Source organism: Zosterops lateralis, assembly GCF_965231275.1.
Source record: "Zosterops lateralis genome assembly, chromosome: 3".
In the NCBI taxonomy this organism is placed as follows: domain Eukaryota; kingdom Metazoa; phylum Chordata; class Aves; order Passeriformes; family Zosteropidae; genus Zosterops; species Zosterops lateralis.
The window spans coordinates 44,412,554-44,435,278 of record NC_139764.1 but is presented as its reverse complement, the minus strand read 5'-3'; the positions used below and the strand labels follow the sequence as shown (position 1 = coordinate 44,435,278).

Sequence of the window (22,725 nt, the reverse complement as noted above, 5' to 3'; positions counted from 1 at the left end):
TGAGTTTGATCAGACAGAACAATATCTGGTCTGCATAAAACCTCTGAAATGCACACAGTGTGATGAGAGTTCCTCAGCACCATTTCATTCTACAAATCTCTTCCTGCTGGGTTGCAGTACTTACCAATGCAGATGAAGTTCTGCTCAATGCACAGCTGGTGAGGTGAGTTGGAAGAAAAAGAATAAAGGAAAAGGAATAAATAAAAATATGTGGACGTCCACATAAAGACATCCATTATATTTCTCCACAAGTACCACAAACTTAGTGTAGTACTTTTACAAAAGTAAAGAACATTAGAAGTTTCATAGTGTTTGCCCTTCTCAATCAAACCTTTTCAAACACGCCAATGCTTACAAGTGAATAACTTACAGAAATGCTTGAAACAGATCACCTTTCTCCCAATTAAAAAAAAAAAGCATATGACAATTTATATTCTTAGATCTAATAATTTTAACAGGTAATATATTCTTTCAAATGCAGTTTAATAGTAGCTATCAGCAGAGGTGATCTCAGCTGCAGTGCGGCTATGAGAATTTCACCTACACAGACCATCTGTGTGATGAGAAAATAAAGGGACTACTTGAAACAGGTTTGGATTTCAGTTCAAAAAAGCCCCTCTTTGGAGTCCAGCATAGAGCAAATCTCCATGAGGCTCAGCTTCAACACTGGATAATTACAATGCCAACAAAGCATATTTCCTTAATAGACTTTCTGAGCTAGTATTTTTCCACAAAACACTTGTTTATAATCAAATCAAGAACAAATATTTTTCCCTCTGCAGAAGGTGTCTCTGCTCCTCCAATTAACTTCCAAAGGAAATTCCAGCTTTACTCTGGAACCAAACAGGGATGGAACAGAAAGCACAAAGGTATGAAACTTTTATCTTGCAGGTCTCAATAGGAGAAAACAGAGTGGGATAGGAGTACTGCAAAACCTGAACACATTCCAGCATTTACAACTTCCAGTTTACCTTTCTGGATAGAGTATTTGAATAATGAACCACATGGCTAAAAACAAACAAACAAGTCTAGTTTTCTTGTTTTAGAACCAAATTTCTGCCCCTTGTATATTTTCTAGATATTTTAATGTTTGGTATTTTTAGGTATGGAAATATGCATATTTCTGCAGGTTATAAGTTATGCTAAAAGTAAGGTCACATGAAAGTTTCATGAAAGAAGAGGATGCACAGAAGTCACAGGGAATGTGAAAAAGTGCAATAAAACCAGCCTTTTGGTTTGCACCATTCCCAGCCAGCTCCTTTGCTAGGTGATCAGAATCTCAAGCACTAGAACCATCAGAAAAATAATATCAGCCCCTGTTAAATCAGTTATATCCTCCAAACACTGTGACACTGTTATAACTGCAGTGGTAGCAACTCTTACCAGCTCAGCAATTGCTGTCATTACATCCAGATCATACCATGGCAGAAGGAACGTGACACAGAGTTAACACACTCTGTCTAACAAGGCACTGGTAAATATCATCAGGCACAGTCGGAAATCCAGCTGCATTTCCTTCCTCTGCTGCCACACCTACAATGGTTTAACTTAACCCAAGCAAAGAAAAAGCAGAGAGGAATACAAACTGTTGAAATCAGGGGACACTCACAACGGATAAAATTAAACATTTAAATAATTCTCTGCAATCCCAGACTTTTATCAGCATGTTGTACTTCTACTGCATGTCAAATGATTGCCAAGTACAACGGCCTTATAAACAAATCTGTTATTTCTGTCATAGCTATAAAGCTTTTCAACAATATATGGAAATAGTTTTACAGAACTGGTGCTGGAATTATTATCTTTGGTATCATTCTGTCCATCTGCTGAAATCAGTTGGGGTAAATTTTATTTCTGATTTTTGTGCCAGGCTTTTCTTGGTTTGTCACAAGCCACATTCCCTTCACGGCTTTGTGCACCAAGTTCCAGGGACAGAACACTGCAGCCTTGAATGCAAACTGATTGGAGACATCACGGAGTTTAGCATCAAAAATTTATTTTTAATCTCAGGTTAACCAAATGTCAGATGAGAGGCATGGAATTTTCACCCTTGAAGATATTCCAAACACAACAGGGCAAAACCATGAGCAAAATGCTCTGAGCTGGCACTACTCTGGGGCTGAATCAGATGGGTTTTAGAGGACTCTTTCAGTCTACATCGTTCTGTGGTTCTGCAGCTGGGATCTAGCCCACACCCATTACTGCAGCTTTCAATACTTTCTGCTCATGGGAGTCCTGCACTTTCCCTTCCAGGTAAAGAAAAATTCTAAGGTAGAACAACTCTAGTTGTTGTCCATCTCTTCTCTGGTGAACAGACGTTTGGTGGATCCCCACTCCCAGCCCAGGCTGCTGCCTTGGTCAGCTCAGCACAAAGCCAGCCCTGCCACAGACACCTCGCTGAGATATCTCCACCTGTCCACTGCTGCCTCCACAGGGACACTGCCCTCGAGGCACCTGTCTGGATGGGTGACACCTCCACAAGAGCTGCTTCCCTCAGGGACACCAGCCCCATGCCGGCACGGCTGCTCCTCCTACATGTACTCAGCTGGTCATAGAATCATTTGGGTTGGAAAAGACCTCAAAGGTCATTGTGTCCAACCACTAACCCAGCACTGCCATGCCCACCACTAATCCGTGTCCCCAAATCCCACATCTACACGTCTTCCAAGTGCCTCCAGGGATGGCGACTCCATCACTTCCCTGGGCAGTTCCCTTCAGTTCCAAAGCCTGCCCACCCTTATGGTGAACAGTGTTTCTAAATATCCAATCTAAACGAGCTCAACTGGAGGCCCTTTCCTCTAGTCCTGTCACTTGTTCCTTGGAGGAACAGGCCAATTCCTGCCTGGCTACCGTCCCCGTTCAGGAAGTAGCCGAGAAGGACAACATTCCCTGAGCCTCCTTTTCTCCAGGCTAAACACCCCCAGCTCCCTCAGCTGCTCCTCACAAGACTTGTGTCCAGACCCTTCACTAGCTCTGGTGCCATTTTCGGGATTGGCTCCGTCACCTCAATATCCCTCTTGTGCTGAGGGGCACAGAACTGGACACAGGACCTGACCATCCTCTCCCTGGTTCTCTTTCCCACGCTATTCTGTAACTTAGACCACTTTAGTCAAAGGGATGCTCCATGGGTGCTGGTCCTCTGATCTTACAAGAAAGAATGATTTTTCTCTTCTGACAATGCTATGAGGAAGCTTTGCAGGTTATGAAGAAAGAAGCTTTCATCAAGGAAGCCCAAGCTACTGTACAGGCAAGAAACCCACCAAAGAAGGAGAATCTAATGCTCAAAGCCAGACCTAGTGGCTGGCCTTCATGGTGCTTCCATGACCCCTTACAGGCCCTTCCTTATAGGACCAGAAAGAGAGTGTATTCCTGGTGTTCAAAGCTTCAAGTGCTACTTCAAGCCTGGAAACAGCCTTAATCTTCACAGTAAGGGTTAGATGGAGGTTCCTTCAGGCTGACAGAGGTAGGAGCTCTTGGGTGAGACACTCTGATCCTCTGGGTGGGCAAAGCTCATGGAGAAGTGCCCACTGAGTCTCTCCCAGCTCCACATGAAAGCAGGCAGGAGAGGTGGAGCCATTGTAGTTGAGGTATGAAACAAGCACAGGCCATAATGATATTTACTTGTTCCTCTTGTTACTGTTATTCCTGGCATAATACACTGAATTTCACAGGAAACTATGGCAAGATTCTGGGGACAGGCGCTTTCCTTTTTAAACGTGAACTGCAATTCAGTGTTTGGAGTCTTAATGGAAGTTTCCTTCCGAAAGAAAAAAAAAAACAATGTTAAAGTTAGATACTTGTCCGACTTTTGTCCTTTTTGTCCCTTAATTCACGCTATTCCTGGCACAGGCCAGGGCGCCACGGCCCTCAGCACAGGCTGCCGGCCCAAGTTCCTTTCCCGCCGGCCGGGGGCGGGGCGGGCCCGGGCCGGGCGGTCTCCGGTGGGGCGGGAACTTCCCGAGCCTCTGGAGCAGCCGCTTCCGGGTCAGCGGCGCGCGCAGCCCACGTGCGGCCCGGCGGGGAGCGGCGGGAGCCAGGTCTGGGACCGGGACCGGGACCGGGATCGGGACAGGGACAGGGACACGCGTCACCGCCCGGCACTGTCCCCTTTCCTCCCGGCTGGGCCCGGCCCGGCCACACTGCCCGTCCCGGGAGAGGGGCCGGGAGAGGCGGCCGCTTCATCGCGGGCCTGCTGCGCTTCTCTTCCCACAGCTTTCTCCACAAACTCCCGTCCCCGAAGCGCGGAGCCATGACGTCCCTGGCAGAGCAGCTGAAGCGGCTGGCGCTTCCCCAGAACGATCCCAGCCTCCTGGACCGCAGCGAGGTGGCTTCGCTGCTCTTCACCTGCAAGGAGGCCGCGGCTATTGACAGGGACACGTTTTTCGCCATCGGTGAGTTTGGCTGCTCGGATGCCGCTGGGTTTTAAGACGCTCCCAAGAAACAACTGAGAGAGATAAATAGGAAAAGCGAACCCGTATCCAAAAAAGGCCAAAAGAGTAGTTGAGAAAGCTGCCGGCTAGTCAGCATCACTCCAGTCCTTGGGAAAACCACAGCGGTGCCTCTGCGAGCACATTTGTGGGCACACAGGGGTGAGGTGATGGATGGGGAAGAGTCAGGGGTCCTCAAGGTGCTCAGGGACTGGAGAGTTTGCCCGGTGAGGGAAAGCTGATGAGAGGAATGCCTCTGGTGTCATTCAGCCTGGAGAAGAGAAGGCTTTGGATGGGTCTCAAAGAGCCTGCCACTACCTTTGGGGAGGTTCCCAGAAGATGCACAAAGCTGTTCACAGGAGTCTATGGCTGCAGGACAGGAGACAGTGGGTATAAGTTGAAAGTAGGAGTTTAAAACTGGATGGAAGAAAAAGCTTTTTCAGTGTGTTTTTAACAGTCAAGCAGTTAACAAGATTGTCTGGATTGCCTTGGAAAAAAAGAAAGTGACTTTTTTGAAAACCCTGACAGGATAACATCCTGATCAACCTGGTCCAATTTTGGAGACCCTTCTAACCCTGCTTTGAGCAGAGCCTGGGACTGGAAATCTCCCAGTGTGCCTTTGACATGAATTCTGTGTTTCATGGAAACATGCTGATGCCCTGCTCTTGGGTGACGTTAGAGTCACAAATAATGCAAAGTGGGAGTAGCCTTTGCTGTGTTGGCACACTTCAAATTAGTTATGCTCTATCCCTTTGCATTTTTTGTATAAAATTTTATCCAGGAATGTGACACTCTTGAATAAGAAAGCTGTCTCTCACAGACAGCACAACCCAGGATGCTGCTGGCCTTCACTGCAAGAGCACTCTGCTGTTAGTTGCTACTGTTATTTTTCTTTGTCAGTTCAGAAATAGTTCGAGTATATCAAAGGTTTTGGTCTTAGGCCTCTTTACTCCTTGTTTTGGTTTGCTTGGTGAGGATGACATATACCAGTATAGCAAAAAAATTGGATATGCCAGTGAGGAGGTAAGTAGGTAGGACTGAAGAACAGAAACTGTTGTGTTTAAAGCATTCCTCCCATTTTTATTTTTTTTTCCCCCCACAGGATGCACTGGCTTAGAAGAGCTGATGGGGATTGATCCTGCATTTGAAGAGTTCCAGTCCAGTTTGTTTAGTTCCACATCCAAAGCCCTTGAACGCAGTGTTCAGACTAAAGCAGTAAATCAGCAGCTGAATAAGAATATTTCATTGTTCCTCATTCACCTCTCCCCTTACTTTATGCTTAAGCCAGCCCAGAAGTGCCTTGAGTGGCTGATTCACAGGTAATCCACTGAATGTCCTACATGTCAATAGATAAGGCTAGAAATGCAAGTTTTACTTTTCCCCAGTGAGAAAGATTTTGAATAATTTTATTTTAGCTTTCTGAAAATAGAGGTTAGAATGTTAATAATGTGCATTTGCACTTAGTCCTTATGGGGCCAGATGCTTTTCTTTCCCAATTAGATTTTTTGCCTTTTGATAAATTTCTGTCATTATTTTGATCTGTCACAGCACTCTCTATAAAAGCAAATACTTCCTTGCCTGGCTTTCCCCAAAGTAGCCCAGCCCAGGCATCTTACAGAGCACATAGAGAGGGACTTTGATATTGTGCTTTTAGAAGTGGGCTTTGTAAAATAGCAAATTTTCAATATTAACTGTGAACCATGAACCCTAACTATTCTTATTCCAGGGTTTTGTAAGAAGATGTGAAGAAAAAAATCAGTGAAGTTCTTTGTGATGCTATATTTACTTACATAAATTAACCCAAATGCAGAAAGTGCAGTACTTCTTATCATGAATGGTTGTGACTTTCCTGAAACATACTTCTTTGAATCACAGTTTTTCTATACACATATTATATTGAGAGATTCAAACTAGATTATTATACTCTCTGGTTTAATACTGAAATCTGTGCAGAAGAAATTCAGGTAATTTTTAGTCGTACAGAGACCTAAAATTGTTGATAGTGAGGGGAAAAAAAATGCTAGCACTGTTTCTTTCTTCTAGCACATAGAGGCTTGTGGCCACCTTGAATTTCTGGACTGTGGGTAGACCGTAGGTCTGAGTCAGTATGACAACCGTGTCAGGTCTTGCTTAAAAGCAAGTAAACAAGGTATTCTGAGAGGGTGGGTCTCTCTTCCTTTTTGGCTTCCAGATACTTTTTAACTACATGTGTATGTTCTTTTCCTTAGATTTCACATTCATCTCTACAATCAAGACAGTTTGATTGGTTGTGTTCTGCCATATCATGAGACTAATCTATTTGTGAGAGTTATTCAACTTCTAGATATAAAAAGCCCAACTCATAAGTGGCATTGGATGGATCCAATACGGGTAAAGTATTTAACAGATGTGAGATGGAAAAACCTTGAGGGACTTTATTTAATAATATCCTGACTCTTCTACTTTGCTTACGAATATGGTCCACCAATTTATGTGGTTAGTTGTAGAACTACTGAAAGGTTTAATTACAGGAATGGAGCCTGGATGCCCATGTGTTGTTTCTGCTATCTTTCTTTAAAGGTGAAGTTGATATTAAAAAGCTTTGACTGTAAATACTCTTTGTTTTGGCTAAGTTAAAGCATGCTTTTAAGTTGTAAGTATTTGCTACTGCTAGCAAGATACATCAATTACTAAAATTTATGTTTATTTGCTTGTAGGTTAAAATGTAATTCACTTCATCATCTATCTTAATGTAGACGCAAAACATTCTAGAGCAGTGTGTGGAAATCCATAACTTATTTCAGTTTAAATGGTGTTAACTGATCAGTAGGATTAATTTGGAGATTATAGTAATTTCTACTTACTGTGCTTCGCTTTACTCTGACTGTTCTAATTTTACCTCTTTTTCACTGTGTAAAGAAACCTGGAGTCCCACTGGCAAGGGGTACTGTCATTACACACTGCTACAAAGACCTGGATTTCATGGATTTCATCTGCAGGCTGGTGGCAAAATCTGTCAAGGTTGTTTTTTATTCTAGAACATTGTTGTCACTTTGTCTTGCCCATGTTTTTATAGTGGTGCGCTATTTCTTAGTATTTTGAACTGCATATCAGAGAGTAAAATGAATCAGTATGATTCATTTATAAATGAATATTGTTTACTGATAAAATGAATTTATCAGTAAACAATATGAGGATTTCTTTTATTATAATTTGTGAAGATGACAGTCTGTCAGAAGTTCTTATAAGGAAGTGGCTGAGAACCAATGAGACATGACAAAACAATTTGGCCAGACTTTATTATTTACTGTGTTGCCTCAGGGTACTGAGGTACATTATCTTAATTTCTTTCATAAACTTATTTCTGCTGTTAGTTTTTAACTGTGCTCTGAATTTCCATGTCTCTTCTGGGGGTTGTCATGGGTGTTTCAAATACATGTCTTCGAATATTCATGAGGATTTGAAACTGAGAATGTTAGAAGGTGGGCAATTTTTTTGTTGTTCTTTTTTAGCTAATGTCTCCTAGAGGGCTAGTTCTGTAGTCTCAGAAGTGTAAGATGTGTGACAGATCCAGTTATTTAGAGAACTGGGATGCATCTGCTGTCAAACTAAGCAAAGCAGACACAGTAGCAGAGTTTATTCAGAGATGTAGAAGGAGGTGTTAAACCTAACACCAGTTAGCTTCTTATCTGTCCATTCTGAGTCTTGAGCAATACACCAAGACCACAAGTGCTTTGGGCTTCCTTATTCTGATTACCTCCATCGGCACCCATTTCCATCTGCCGTGTCTGTGAGGAGGAGCAGTAACCTCTGGCAAGAGTTGCTGCTGTGAGAGGTGATGGCTTCAGTTGTGCCAGCAGGAGCTGCTGGAGTTTGCAGGCTGGAGTGTGAAGATCTTGGTGATTTGAGGGAAGCCATGTGTGCATTTCCACTTGCCCTGATGTCTGAACAACCTATTTTTTTCTGTGACCCAGGTCTTTTCAGAGTGTCCTGGCAACTCCGCTCAACTGAGAGTTCTCCTTGTGTTTTATGCTTCCACCATTGTGTCGGCTCTTGGAGCTGCAGAGAAGATAACAGACACTATGGTCTCTCTGCTGCTTCCTTATGTCCAAAAGGTAGGTGAAGCTCTGTTTCCCTCCTGTGTGATGATGTGTACTGTGTTCTGCAGACATGCATCTGCATATGACATCCAGTAAAGACATCCTGTGTGACACGTACTGTACCACTCAGCCTGATTTGAAACCTCAGACAGGTGAGGGTCCATGGGAAATAATGCTTTTTCACACTTCAGATGAGCACTTTAGGAATTGTTTTCTACTCTGCCTGAGGAATGGAGCTGTGAGAAATGGGGACACAGTTTGAAGAATGTCTTCGCTTTGAGATTTTTGATGCTAAACCATGAGGAAATGGTGTCAGGGTAGACAGCCTGCTTTAATATCCTCTCTCTTCCACGAATATTGCTTTGTCAACAAATAGAGGAGTTAATAAATGTGTCTTCTTTATCTGTGGACCCTGCATGAGAGCTTTTTCTTCTTGAAGATTGAGTTTACAGATGCCTTAAACATTAGCATGGAAAAGAACATAGTGGAATTCCATGGATGTCAGGATAAAAATTATTTTTATGTTAATGTACTCTTTTGTGTTATTCTGTGTTAAAAATTCACCTTTATCTCTTTTTCTAGGGCTTGAAATCCTCTGTACAGGATTACAGAGCTGCAACATACATGATAATCTCCCAGATGACAGTAAAAGTGACAGTGGAGACTTCCTTGGTGCATTCCTTGATGGTACAGATAAGCAAGTCGTTATTTAAAATGCCCTCATTAATCAGGGATGGGCTGGCTTGCTTGAACCTACTTCTGCAAACTCAGAATGGAGATAAACTTGGGAAAAAGTAAGTCTACATGAACGGATTTTCCCACTTTCTAAAATTCCAAACTGCGCTTTGATAATTTGAAATCTTTATATCCTCATCATTAAAGGGATACTTCCCTGTCAGAAGTTTTGGTAGGTGACATTTCAAAGGGCTCACAAGTTCCTTTGGCTTACTTTGAAAATTTGTATTCTCACTGCAGCAGAGGAGTCTCAGTGGTGCAAGTTGGTCACCTCTTGCTCCTTCTGCTACTTCTCTTAGTAAGGGATTGATGTCAACGTGCAGAACTGAACCCTTGGCAGGGTATGAGGTTTTCTGGAAAGTGCAAAGAAGTTCTGCCCCTTCAATAGAAGGGCTTTGAGTTGGTGTAGTTTAACACCTGAAGCACAAGTGCTTCTATACCATCACTTGTTTGGTCTCACTTCAGGTGAGGTGTTCTCCTGGAGGTTCATGTGGTAGCTTCCCATCCATCTGTCTTGCCCTGCTCTGGCACAGTTGGCTTATGCTGGTAACATGTATTTGAGCATAGTCCCACATGCTACAGGGAATTTGCTTGCTGGCAGAGAGGAGTATTCCAATAGGAAAAATCTTATGAGGAATGTATAGAGTGATTACCTTTCTGGTATTTCAACACTGTCGTAGGTTAAAAAGCACAGGAGTGGGGTTGATACGCAGCATCCAGCCAGGTGGGTGTAAAAGGAGACAAGATGAAGCTTTGTGTCAGCCAACAGGGAAATGGCTTCTCCTCAGAGGATCTGTCATTGCATGGTTACTTCTCATCCCCCTTTGCTGCCACTGGGGGATGGATACACTCCTTGCAGTGTGAAGTTGTCTCTTCCTGTAATTCATGCAAGTATTTTCTATTTTCCTTTTACTACCAGCTTTGCAAAAAATGTAGGTAGGTTCATTGTGCCATTGCAGCAGCTGTGCTCAACATGACTGGCAGTACCTTCTTTTCTTAGATACTAAATGTGCCATAAACATCTGGCATTAAGGAAGTGGAGCCCTTTGAATCTTTTCAGTGTTTGTTCACAATGGGGCTGTTACCTGATACTGAAAATTGAATCCTTGTGAAGTCAGCATAGTTTTGAAAGTGTTTGTAACCCAAGTGAGCATACATGCTTTTCTTTTTTCCCTCTTTCAATTGTGCAGGCCGTTTAATTATCTGTGCAAAAGCCCAGAGCTGGTAACACTTCTGCAAGGCCTGTCAGCAGGCTATGACATCTCTCCTCTCCTCCGCTACCTGTTGCCTCACCTTGTCCACACCATTGTAAAAAGTGATACAGGTAAGTTAGCACAGGTTCTTTGTTCATTAGCCTTAAGGACAGATAACTGTGGTTAATGTCACAGCTGTGTAATTGCTTCTCCCATTGAAACTGTGCCTATACCTGTGAAGACCTGATTGACCTTTTGCATATTTGTTTTTCCTTTTTTTTTTTTTTTTTTTTATCTCTTAGAGGTGTATTGTAGTACTGTGAAATCTTGAGTAGATTGCATATGAGGTTTAATTAGGGGACAGCTGTGTTTACCCAGTGAATTAAATGTGCCTGGAAATAGTCTGGGGCAGCAAGGCTGGCTGGCATACAGTTGTAGCCTGAGTCTGTTTGCAATGTGGTATTGTAGTGCCAAATCACAACTGGGAAAGCTCTTTTGTTAAAAAAGGTCTAGATTCCCATCAAGGAATGCTCTAGGGAAGTTGCTGGCGCAGCTTTTAACAGCAGGTCTGGAATATGCCAAAGTGTTCTTGAATTTACTGGCAGCAATCCAGGCTTAGGCATTTTAACAGCGTTGGTGTAAAGCATTGCTAATGGATCACAGAGAGTTAGTGCTGGTAATCAGTGAGCACTGTGGTCTTCAGGTTGTATGCTTGGTTCACCAGAGGATGATGCCTGTACAAGCTGTTTGCTTTAATCAGTAAAAAGGGGCTGTTCTCTAACTGGTGTTCATCTTTTATGATTGACCTTAGAGGAGCAAGAAGAATCTGAGGAGACAGAAAATGACATTTACATCAAGCATCTTCAAGCTATCCTTGAGAGTATACCACTGGAAAAGGATTTAGATTCCCTGTTGGCTTCGTGAGTTGACTTCAGTTCTTTTTCTTATGGAGTGCCGTGGTCACTTCTGGTTTAATAATAAATAATTCTGACAATGACATTAGCATTATATGAGCATGTTTTTCTGAGTTCATAAATTAAGTCCAGACATGGATTTTGATATTTAAACATTCAGTAACCCAGAAGAGCCATTCATTCATTTAGCCTTTGTGGGAGTAGTTGTGGGACAGCTGAAACTTTGCCAGCAGCAAATCTGTACTTACAGTAAATAATGTATATTAATCCTAATCTGTTAAGCACTGTGCTTTATAACAGTAATGAAAAAGGTACCCTGCAAAATATGGTGGCTTTTCCTTTTGTTTGTATTTTTAGCAAGTTTCTTGAAGAGTTTATCTCCCATGGTACAGAGATTGAATCTAATCCCACCAAAATGGCTGCACTCAATCAAAAGATCCTTCCTCTTATCAGACTTCTTGAGAAAAAGTAAGTTCCATTTTTCTATGACAGACCCACAGTCTGTAGAGTGGTGATATCAGCTATGATCTTGTATTATTTGGTGTATTATTGTGAGTCTTGCTGAAATAGATACAAAAGAAATAACTGATTCCTCATCTCTGTCCAAATTTGGTTTTACTGATTAGTCCTTACATATTTTGTTATCACTGTAATACATGGACACAGACCTACTGGCTTTTTACAGCTCTTTACTTTTAGCATGACCTTCTCTGCTCTATAATCTTCTGCAGAAAACATTGATGATTTTGCCTTTTGGCAGGTATCCTAAAGCCTTAGACTCTGTGTTGGAGAAGCACCTGGAAGATTGCAAAGATGAGGCTGCCCAAAATCTTTTTCATCAATTTATTTCTCTTTCATTAAGCTGTGGCAAGTACAAGGTAGGTAGGATTGTGATCCTAGCTCTTACATGGTTATACTGTCAGAAGGCTGATTTTTGACAGAATTCTGCTCTCTATTCCTCCTTATAAACAAAATGTCTACCATTCCCACAAAAAAATCCAAACAAACAACCCTAATTTGATTAAATATTTTGGGGACGGGGGAACTTGGTCAAAACTGTGGTAAAACAAAAGCTATCAGCTCTTTTAAGGTTTTTTTTATCGGAAGGACTCATGAGTGTAAGCTTTTTTCCCCTAGTTAAAACTGATACATTTCCACCTGCTCTAATTGCCACCAATAATTCTTTTCCTTAGAAACAGGACCACTACATACACTGCAGTGGTCAATAGTGATAACACAGTGGTGCCCAGCAAGGCCTCATCTTACTTAAGGATGTTGTCAGTGGCAGAGGTGTCTGTTTTGAGAAAGCTGAGAAACAACTGTTGAGGGAAGATGGCTTGGTCCTTTTCCTTGCACTGATTGTATGAATGTTTACAGTTGGTAACAGGGAAGAATAGAGTGACCACAGAATTCTTCCTGTGCCATTTCTGAAGAGCAATTGAAACTCAGCCTAACACAGAATAACCATTACTACAACAGATCTGGCCAAGGAATTTATTATAAGAGCTGGTTAGTATTATGGCTGTTGTTTGCAATGGTTGAAAGACTGAAAGCACTTGAAAAAAATATGACAAACTCCATAAAGAAGCGCTTCCTGAATTTTTGCACTGATTTAACAAAGGCACAGATTCTGTATCTGAGTAACAAGTGAATTAACAGAGAAACAAGGCATGCAGGACAAAGGCATATGACTCTCTTCCAGCTTTTAAGGTTCCTGAGATAAGTGCACGCAATTGGACTAGCAGGGATGCCTTTTTAACAGTTTCTATCTGTGCTCTGTCACACTGACATTATCACTAGAGCTTTCTCAGAATCCTTAGATAAGTGTAATGCTTTTCTAGGACATAATGGTGTCTGTGGCTTACTGTACTTTTCAAGCTATCTTCCAAAAACTCTCTGCAATAGTGAAGAAATTTAATAATTAAAACCAGTTATACAATATCATTATACTGTAATTTTAAATTTCTAGGTCTTGATTATGAAGGTTTTCTTTTGGTACAAAAAATTGCCATAAGAAGGTCTCCCATTTTCCTTATGTATATTTAAAGTATTTTTAACATGCAATGGGGTCACTGTGATATCTGTATTTCAGTTTCTGGAAGACTCTGATACCTCCCTGCTGCTTAGTTTGAATCATCCTCAGCCTGCTGTGCGGGTCTTGGCTCTTCAGCATTTGAAAGATGTTATTGAAACCTCAAAGGTTTGTGTCTGAATCTCTCACTTACAGAACTGACTTAACATAGAATGGCTTCAAAAAGTTGTTTGCCAGACTTACCAGTTGAAGATGAGTGGTATGTGAAACTGCCTGTGTCATCCTTACTGCTTTTCATGGTGTTTTCAGTAGGCTTCTGTCACCATTTCCCCATATTCTGGTGTCTGGATATAGTTCTTGTTGATTTAGCTGCTTGCATTTTCATAAAATCCAAGTTAATGAATATTTCTAGTTTTCTTTCTTTTGTTAGTGAAAGTTAGTCTGCCTGTGAATTTTAATTTAGATGATATTACCACTTCTCTTACACTAGAATTCAGATATTTTATTAAAAGCCTGTAAAATGTTTTACAGAGAAGTGATTTATTTTCTCTTGGACTCTGTTTTCCTTTATTTTTTCAGGAAGGCTTTGATCAGGCTTTCATAGAAGAAGCGATTTTTGGACGGCTCAAGGATGACAACAGAGATGTTGTGATGTCTGCTCTCAGTTCTTTGGAGGTAAGTGTGTGTCTTCTGGCATGTGAGATTTTACCTGGTCTTGAATGTGTGTGTGTCTGGAATGTATTCTGTGTAGTTGTCTTTCTGGTCCTTGTGTCCTTATTGCATGACTTTTATCCTTTAACAGGATAAAGCAGCAGCAGCACAAATTTAGGAAGCTTGTGTTGTTGACATTTCATTAATTCCCTTCAAATCTCAGCTACCTTGTCCTTCCCAAGGTGTTGGCAGTTAAAATGAATTTATCAATTTTGTTTTTCTTTTTTTTTTAATGTAGCTACTGAAGCATATTTAAATCTTTGATTATTGTTTGAGGCATGCTTCCTGCTTATTCTGTACATTTTTCTATAAAAAGGCAAGCCACATTATCTGTCTTTTGGATGCAAAGTGGTGCAGTCACAAGACATTACTCTTGTGAGAGGTGCTCAGTTGAGTTTTTCCATATGCGAGTCATTTGGTCAGTTGATAGTGGCAAAGCCCTGAGCTCCAGCTCAGGTTTACTGGATAGGACTCTGGTATGCATTGTACTGATTGTTTCCAGCTAGAGTAACAGTCTGTCTTTATGGCTTCTGCTGGTAGTAGTGGAGAATATTATTAGCAGTAGTGGAATTGATCTGTGTGTTCATTCATTCTTGATCACTAATAAACAGGAATAGAAGCACCTGAGTGCTCCTTTAAACTATAGTATCTTTTGTTAATGCCTTATATTTCCGTGATGCAGATGCAATGTAAAGTAAAATTCTTATTTAATTATAACACAGTTTACATGTAGTTTATCAATTTTATTAAACATTTCCTCAGTCAATAAATTCTCTATACTTTAGCATGTCAACAGGGCATACTGGGCAGCCTTATTACTTCTTTTCACCTGATAGTATTTTCATTACATGAACATCAGCAGGAATCAGTTAGTCATGTTTGATCTCTGTTTCCACTTGGTATAGCAGATGCGTTCTCCATTATGATGTGGTAAACTGTTTGTATGTTGTTGCATTCTCATTTCTTTTTCTTGTTTATGGTTCAGACTTTCAGGGAACAAGTTAGTCCAGAAGTAATAGTATCAAGTCTTTTGAACATTTTCCAGAAAGCTGATCTTTCAAAGGATGGAAAGTGGTATGTTCATGCTTTTTTTTTATTTTTCAGTCTACATTCTTCCTATATAAATTAATGTTTTTAAAAGTAACTGGAAAGAATACTTTAAAAACTATATTTTTCTGCAAGTGTTTTTTGTTATGCTATTTCTGTGCTGAGTTACAGGAGAGATGTTCAATTATTTTCATACTATTTCTCATTAATTCCTTATTTGTTCTTGTTGCTGTTTAGATACAGAAAATCATGATGGAGAATAGAGAATAAATCAAAGAAATGTTGCTGATATGATTGACAATACAAATCATGTATTTTCAACACGATTTATTCTCTTTTAGGTACAAGGTTTTGGAGCAAGCAGTAAAAATTTTAGTCAAAGAGGATATTCTGAAAGAGAAGAAAGAGCTGCTGGATGCAGCAGTAATGCAGTTGTTGCCTTTTATGATAATCACTAATGCAAATTCAAAATCTTCAGATTGGAAAATGGCTGTTTGCTTGTCAGAGTCTGATCTCTGCTCCTTACATCCTTTACTGAGAGGCTGGCCAGAAGGTAAAGCATTTCTTGTAACTAATTTGATAAGAGAAAACTCATGGCAAGTTAGGACCTCATCCTTATTGAACCTGAACACATATTGAAGGAGGCAGGCTGTTACTATCAGGTATCCTGCTGTAACTGTAACCTTTTTAAGAAATGGATTTCTTAAAAAAACTCTTTGAAAAGAGTTTAGTGAAATTGTTTAGTGTGTTTCTGACTGATTCTAAATATTATTGAGCCACCAGTATGTTAATATGTGAGTTTTATATCTAGATTATTTTTTTTCCCTTGGACTAGCTCTTCAAGAGGCAATTCAATCTACCAAGTCTGCAGAGTTGGTTGGAGTGGCCAATGAGAAAATTATTCTGCTACTTTCTGAAAACTTGACTTCAGGGGACCCTTCCTTGCTATTGCAAATGGTAAGTGTACCTTGTCAGCTGAATCTCAAAGAAGTTTTATTTTTCAGGTGGTAACTGGAATCAAACATGACATAGAAGAACTTTGCATGGCTGCTCTAGGCCTTAGTATGCCATTATCAGGTTGCTAGGCAAATATATGTTTGTGTGTGTGTATAATTATAAATAAATACATATATATGTGTGTATATATATGTCTAATGGCAAACCACAATACCGTCCATATAAAACCAATTTCTTCCTTAACATAAGGAAAAGAAGTGGTTATCTTTTTTGACAGATGATTAGTGTAACTAAATTCAAGGAATTTTTAGTTTCCTGAAAAAAAAATCCTAGAGAGTAAGCAAGTGTACCTGTGGGTAATTGATAGAAATTGATGTTTGTGCATTGCAAGGTTTCAAAGAGTACAATTACAGGAGACAGTAACTTTTTACCTGTGATAGAAAGTAAACAGTATTACCCCAGTTTTCATTTACATGTTCAATTTAGTAATAGTGAAATCCCATCGTAATACTGATTTTTGTTGTCCCAAACTCCTTTTACTAAGGTTGATGGCCTGATACTCGTTGCTGAAACGGAATCTGACAGTGTGAGACAGAAAGTGGCTACTCTCATAATTGGTTCAGTGCTTGTTCAGTGCTGCTGTAATACACAGATGAAGGAAAATTATTTTCCAATGGCTATCAGAGTCTTCCGCTTCTTGGATAAAAAAATTCAAAATCTCAGAACTTGTAAACCTGCACAGGTAAGATGTTAACAGTGTGGAGAGGACATTTTCTTTGTACTGAAAACATTTTTAAGAAAAAACAGTATTAAGAAGGGTTTTTAAATTGTTTTTACTGAAGGCCAGGTTCAGAAACTTCAAGAAGGACTGAAAAATCTCATCTTCATTTCTTCTCAGAGCAAAAACACACACTTGGCAATAGTGCCATTAAGAACTACTCTAGTATTTTATGTGTGTTTCCGTTGGAATTTTCTTGACTTATTTTGTTGAGAAACAGCTCTAGGTTTTTTCTGTGTGTAAGAAAAGAAACCCATGTGAGCAGGCCTGTGTTTCTGTGTGTACATCCCCTCACATATACACACAGTGGCATATGATAATTATTTATTCTGCCCTCAGGCTATTCCATTAATGATTTTTTGTAAACACAAGTATCTGAAAGATACAGATTATTTTTCTGGAACAGAGCTAGATGAAAGTGTTAAACTAGCTGTCAAAAATGCTGCAATTCCCAATCCCTTTGAAGAGATATTTTAGAAAGATTGATACTTTACTCTTCTGTTACCTCATTTATGTACACTGTAATTATGGTAGAAAGAGCTGGCATAGGTTTTAAACTGCAGATGCAAGTTTCAATGTAAAATCAGAAATGTAATTCACTCCATAAGAATACCTCTTTGGAGGTTGGAAATTAAATGTTGCTGAATTATAATGCTAAATTTTTAGTTTCTGTTGCGTGGAATTGGGACAGAATACATTAAAATAATTTTTCATTCACAGGGAACTCCCTTAAATTGGTCTGTTGTAACAGCAGAGGAAACTTTGGTGCCTAAAGATTTGTTAAGTGCGTATATAGAAAAGCTTGATAGTGATGAGACTGCTCATGCAGAGGAGTCAGCTATGGTCCTGTTCTTACTGAAAAACTTCATTAATGGCCTAAAACCTCCACTGTCCTTTTCAGAAGGTGGGTGTTAAGATTTTGCCTGTCCCTTACATCAGTGAAAAAGGAAAGTTAATTATTTTTTCCTTCAGAAGTTCCTGGAATCAAGATGTTGCTTCCCTAACCTTCTCCTTTGTTATTGACATCTGTAAAGATAACTTGCTTGTGAACGTGAAATCAACCAAATATATTATTATAACCTGAATTTTTTAGAGGAATCTTGGTGGAATCCCGAATCTCTGCATCAAGATAGCCAAGACTACCTGCACCTCCTTTTGGGGCTGTTTGACCTGCTTGTCAGTGGAGCTAGTGAGAGAAGCAATGCTCATCAGTACAGAGCATTGATGAATCTCTTATTCAAGGTATTATTTTGCATTTGTTGCTCTGAATTACGGGTCATCAACTCTTACATGGTTGCATTAATTTTATGGAAAACTGAGAAGAATGGTCCACAGGTCATGCAACGCTGCTTGTGGCGTTCAAGTACTGTGAGGAGATGGAAGTTACTTAAACCTAATTAAATGTAATAATAGAAAACGAAAGTTGAGAAAAAACCAAAATAAAACACAAATGTACTAGTTGAGGCAAAGATGAAAACATAACACTGATTTGCAGGACAAGATCAAGAGACTAAAGTTTGAGTAAAAAGTTTTGGTTCTGTCTGGTAGCGTGGCAAAGGGTTGCTCTGTAAAATTTGGTACTGTTTAAATACAGAAACTGAAAGGAAAACCTCTAGGAGAAATTTTGTGTTTCCTTATTACATCATCTCATGGTTTTTCACATGCATATGTAAATAATGTCTGGGCTTGTATGTACATGCAGCATTTACTCAAAAACTTTCTTCCTGAAAGATACTGTTTCTCTGCTTTTCCGAGACAAAGTTATCTTTTGGTGTACTCCTTGGAAGTGGGTGGAGTGGTTTATTTCTGTTTTCAGTAGTAGTTTGCCAAATAAATTTAAGAAGTGCTTTTTTCTTTTTTTTTCCTTTTCCACTGTGTTAAATCTAAGGTACATCTAAAAGATTCAGAGGTTCTCTTCAAATTCCTTTCCATTTTATGGACTTACAGTTACAACCTTTCAAATCAGCTGAATTATGAAGTCAATGCAATGCTACAGACTCAGGCTCTGTATATTGGGTATGCACTGCTTGAAGCACAAGCAAACCAGAAAAAGAAACAACTGCTATCACCATCATCTCCAGGTAAAGTAAAACTCTTATCTGTCTGTCTGTCTGTCTATCTATCTATCTATCTATCTATCATCTTAGAACTCAATCACAGTACTTTTTAATTTTGTACAATTTTACTATATTTTATACCATGAAGGGTGTCTGGAGTTATTTATGTTTAGCTGCACTGGGCTGAGATAGTTCTCTTGCTGATTCACTGGTGCAGATTTAAGTCCAAGCTTAAGTAAGTAAAGCCACCTTTTTTATAATTTTTAAAGTGTTAAAGAAGTACAGTGCTGTGCTGAAGGAGTCAGTTACAGGACATTACTGTCTGTGCAGTGCCAGGGGGTGACAGTCAGTAGCAATATATGAACTCTGAGCTTAAACATGAATATAGGGACTGTGATGAAATTCAGAGTCATGAATCTGAGACTCATGTTGGTTTTATGTGCCCTAGAGGTTTACAGTGAAAAGACTTCTTAATTCTGATGCCTCTTCAGGGACAGCTACAGTAAAATTTTCACCACTCATTTTACTCTGTTCTTTTCGTCTTTCTTCTTGCAGTGATGATATCTTTGCTGATTAACTTGGGAAGTCCTGTGAGTGAAGTTCGAAGGGCTGCTCTCAACTGCCTCCATTCCTTGAGAGGAATAAAGGAGTCTCTGTTCCATCCTATCCTTCAGAATTTGGAGCAAAAGACAGAAGAGATTATATCTGACCCTACGTACATAGCACAGGTATTTGTTTAATTAAGGTATACATTAATACAAGCTTTGTCTGCTGCTGTGAGCTTCTGTCTTACAGAAAAGAAATCAAGTTAACCAGGGAAGTTAATTGTCTTTGTATCCTATAGTGGACTGATTTATAATTTTTTTAGGAACTATAGAAACATTCATGTGGTTTATTATGTGCAGAGAGCTGACAACCTAAGAGTCATTAATGGTGGTTTATTTCCAGATGAAGAACTCTGCTTATGTCTAGATTGCACTGTTATGAAAACATCAAATAATTGTTGTTTCAAGGCATTTTTATTGCAAGAAAATAACTTAATTTTCACTTTGCTAATGAACTAGATTATGGGAACTCTATTTGAGGAGCTTGAGACACAGCCAAAACAGAAATCCCAGAAGAAAAAATTGTTGGAAGCTTTGGAAAACATACTTGATTGTGTACAGAGCCCTATTTTCCCATCATATATTGCAAGAAACTTAATGAAAATTCTTCATGAAATCCATGGTGAAGTAAGTGCTGCCTTTTGAGGTTTTTTATGGGTTCTGCACTTGAGTGAAATGCTGAAATAACATTTCATTTAGTAATAATGCTGTTAAATAATTCCATAATGTATTAGACTATTAGGTATTAAGTTGATACCTCCAATAATACACAGTGAAGCTGCAAAGTATGTTTTAATGAAACATAAAATGTTTTCCTGCTGCTTCCAGGAATGTAATGGCTGCGGAATTTTGCATTGGAGTTTTTAAGGAAACTCACTTGATATTACTAAAAAAGACTGTTTCAGAAGAGATTGTTACAGGAGAAATGTATTACCTTGGTTTGTGAACATAGAGTTTTCTGTGCAGAATTGCAAGGTATTAAGTAGTACTCTGAATTTTTTTTATATATGTTAACCAACTCTTACCTAGCATATTCAGAATTCTCCAGGTGCTGGGAAATATATGATTTCAAAGTTCAAAAAGTGGATTAAATTAGAATTCTTATGTTCTGTTCAGTTGTATGTGTCTTGAAAAGATTGTGAACTGCATAGAGGGGGTGACTGGTTGTTTCACATTTGGGTTTTGTGAAAACAGCAGTCATAAATGGGTGCAAAAATTACTTTGTTTCTATACTTCAAAATTGTGAAATACTGCTCTGCAGAGGATAGCTAAGGAGTACATGAGCAGGTACTTGGGGTAATCTTGTATTATGTCTTGTATTTTTCCAATTGAACAGCTGTTACCTAAAATACTGTGTGCAGTGTGGTCTGAGGGAGAGGATGCTGCAGTAAAATGAAGTTGTGCTACTGGAAAGTTGTTAAATTGAGAATGGATAAAAACTTCTGTTACACATTTTCTCTGTTTGCAGATGGTTCTCTCTCACCTCTTGCCTGCACTAGACCGTTTGCTAGAGAAGGTCTTTAACAAACCTGAGGCAATGTTAAAAGATGAAGTCATTCTCCTGCATCTAATCCTTGGAAAGTTTAATGAATATTCAGCAACCCTGCTGTGCAAGGATCAGCAAAGTCTGGATTTATTTATCAAAAGCCTGCATGCTGCCAAGAAAATATATGAAGAGATTCCACCATTTCAGATCACAGCACTTGGGCAGGTATGGCTTTATGAAATACCTTTTATTTGTTTTTATGCATAAAGCAGCTAGCAGTGTTTGAGATTGGATTTACAAGGGTTCTTTCTGTGTGGAGGAGTCCATAGCTTTCAACCAGTCTTGTTTTTACTACAAGATTTCAATGTCTCCATAGCGTCTTTGAAACATCTGAACAGGCTGAAAACTTGAACTCCTAAAATTATCAGGAAATACTGCTGCTTGCTCTATTTTTTGCATTTTGAGAGGCACAAAATAGCAATACTGTATTTGCACACAGGTCAATTCCTGTATTGTTACTGATACTACTGTTCCACAGGTTTTAGGTTTTTGTCAGTCAGGCAAGAGCTTTACTTAATGTTTTTTATATGAGGAAAAATTGTCAACAAAATACAGTAGGTGAGAAATGGTTTCATTTGAAGGAAGCTACAAATTTGGGCCTATATTAGCCAGATGTTGGCATATACTTCCCAAAGGCTGGCAACAGCAAGTTTGTTCTCCACACGAGTCAAGTTGTGTGAAAAATTTCAGAAATCAGTTTATCTGTTGAATATTTCACATGTATGTGATTTACATCTTTAAGATTTCTGGATATATACAAGTACATAGTTAATATTTAAATTTTTGCAATACTGCATGATGGGGTGTGTCATACAGAATCCACCATATATTAATTCCACACTTTGCAATTTTGTTACCCTCTTGAACAGTTAAAGTAAACCTCTTAGAGTAAGCCTCTCTGCATCCTTTTTTTTCCCCTTTTGTAGATTACTAAGCCATTCTTTGCAGCTCTGTCGGATGGGATGGTGCAACGGAAGCTACTAAAAGTACTCTTTGACTTACTCTTGAATTGTAAGAACCCACTTTGTGCCCAGACAATCAGCAGTGTGTTTAAAGGGGTAAGTGGCAACCTCCAGGACACAGAAATATGTTCAAACCTGTTGCAGTGTGATTTTGTGTCACCTGCATTCAGTAACACTTGTTCTTTATATCATTTATTGAAGGGAAAGAGTGGAGGTTTTTTTGTCAAATAATAGAACTGTTAATGGCATGAAAAGTTTGTTAAAAGACTGCTTTTAAAAGGTGTTTCTTTAAAAGCCACCTATTAGTCATTTACTACACTAAGTGAATGAATTCAGCAGGTCACTTCTGCTGCACTGATTTTCATTTTCTGTCATATGACAGGAATATGTGGATTATATACCCATATGTGCATGAAAGGGATGTGTTCTTTAAAAAAAGGCAGGGCAGAGATATGTGATGTGACAAATTGCTCATTGGTGCTTGCTGTTTTGTTTCAGATTACAGTGTGTGCTGAGCAGATTGTCAGAGAACTGGAGCCTCCTGAGAAAACCAAAAGTCTGGCCACTGTTCAACAGACTAGAAGGCAGAAAATGCAGCAACAAAGGTAAAATAACTAGAAATCTATAAGTATTTTCCTTGCAGTTTGAAAACACCACTTGTTTTAATACATTGCATAGTTTG

General features: G+C 39.5%; 1 protein-coding gene across 1 annotated transcript in view; it reads left to right on the top strand.

Annotated features, from left to right (window-relative positions):
- Positions 1–4,018: 4,018 nt before the first annotated feature.
- The window catches only part of HEATR1 (HEAT repeat containing 1), a 34,904-nt gene continuing 16,197 nt past the window's right edge, over positions 4,019–22,725 (top strand). Inside the window, exons 1-25 of the mRNA XM_083857282.1 lie at positions 4,019–4,037; positions 4,213–4,391; positions 5,530–5,746; positions 6,656–6,797; positions 7,326–7,427; positions 8,381–8,521; positions 9,089–9,300; positions 10,432–10,565; positions 11,246–11,354; positions 11,706–11,816; positions 12,109–12,226; positions 13,441–13,548; positions 13,960–14,055; positions 15,077–15,165; positions 15,480–15,691; positions 15,974–16,095; positions 16,640–16,837; positions 17,594–17,777; positions 17,967–18,115; positions 18,762–18,954; positions 19,486–19,658; positions 19,995–20,162; positions 21,004–21,246; positions 22,008–22,139; positions 22,542–22,648. Of these exons, the coding sequence (XP_083713408.1) occupies positions 4,250–4,391; positions 5,530–5,746; positions 6,656–6,797; positions 7,326–7,427; positions 8,381–8,521; positions 9,089–9,300; positions 10,432–10,565; positions 11,246–11,354; positions 11,706–11,816; positions 12,109–12,226; positions 13,441–13,548; positions 13,960–14,055; positions 15,077–15,165; positions 15,480–15,691; positions 15,974–16,095; positions 16,640–16,837; positions 17,594–17,777; positions 17,967–18,115; positions 18,762–18,954; positions 19,486–19,658; positions 19,995–20,162; positions 21,004–21,246; positions 22,008–22,139; positions 22,542–22,648 (3,602 nt within the window). The 5' untranslated portion in view covers positions 4,019–4,037; positions 4,213–4,249. The remainder of the gene's footprint in view (positions 4,038–4,212; positions 4,392–5,529; positions 5,747–6,655; positions 6,798–7,325; positions 7,428–8,380; positions 8,522–9,088; positions 9,301–10,431; positions 10,566–11,245; positions 11,355–11,705; positions 11,817–12,108; positions 12,227–13,440; positions 13,549–13,959; positions 14,056–15,076; positions 15,166–15,479; positions 15,692–15,973; positions 16,096–16,639; positions 16,838–17,593; positions 17,778–17,966; positions 18,116–18,761; positions 18,955–19,485; positions 19,659–19,994; positions 20,163–21,003; positions 21,247–22,007; positions 22,140–22,541; positions 22,649–22,725) is intronic.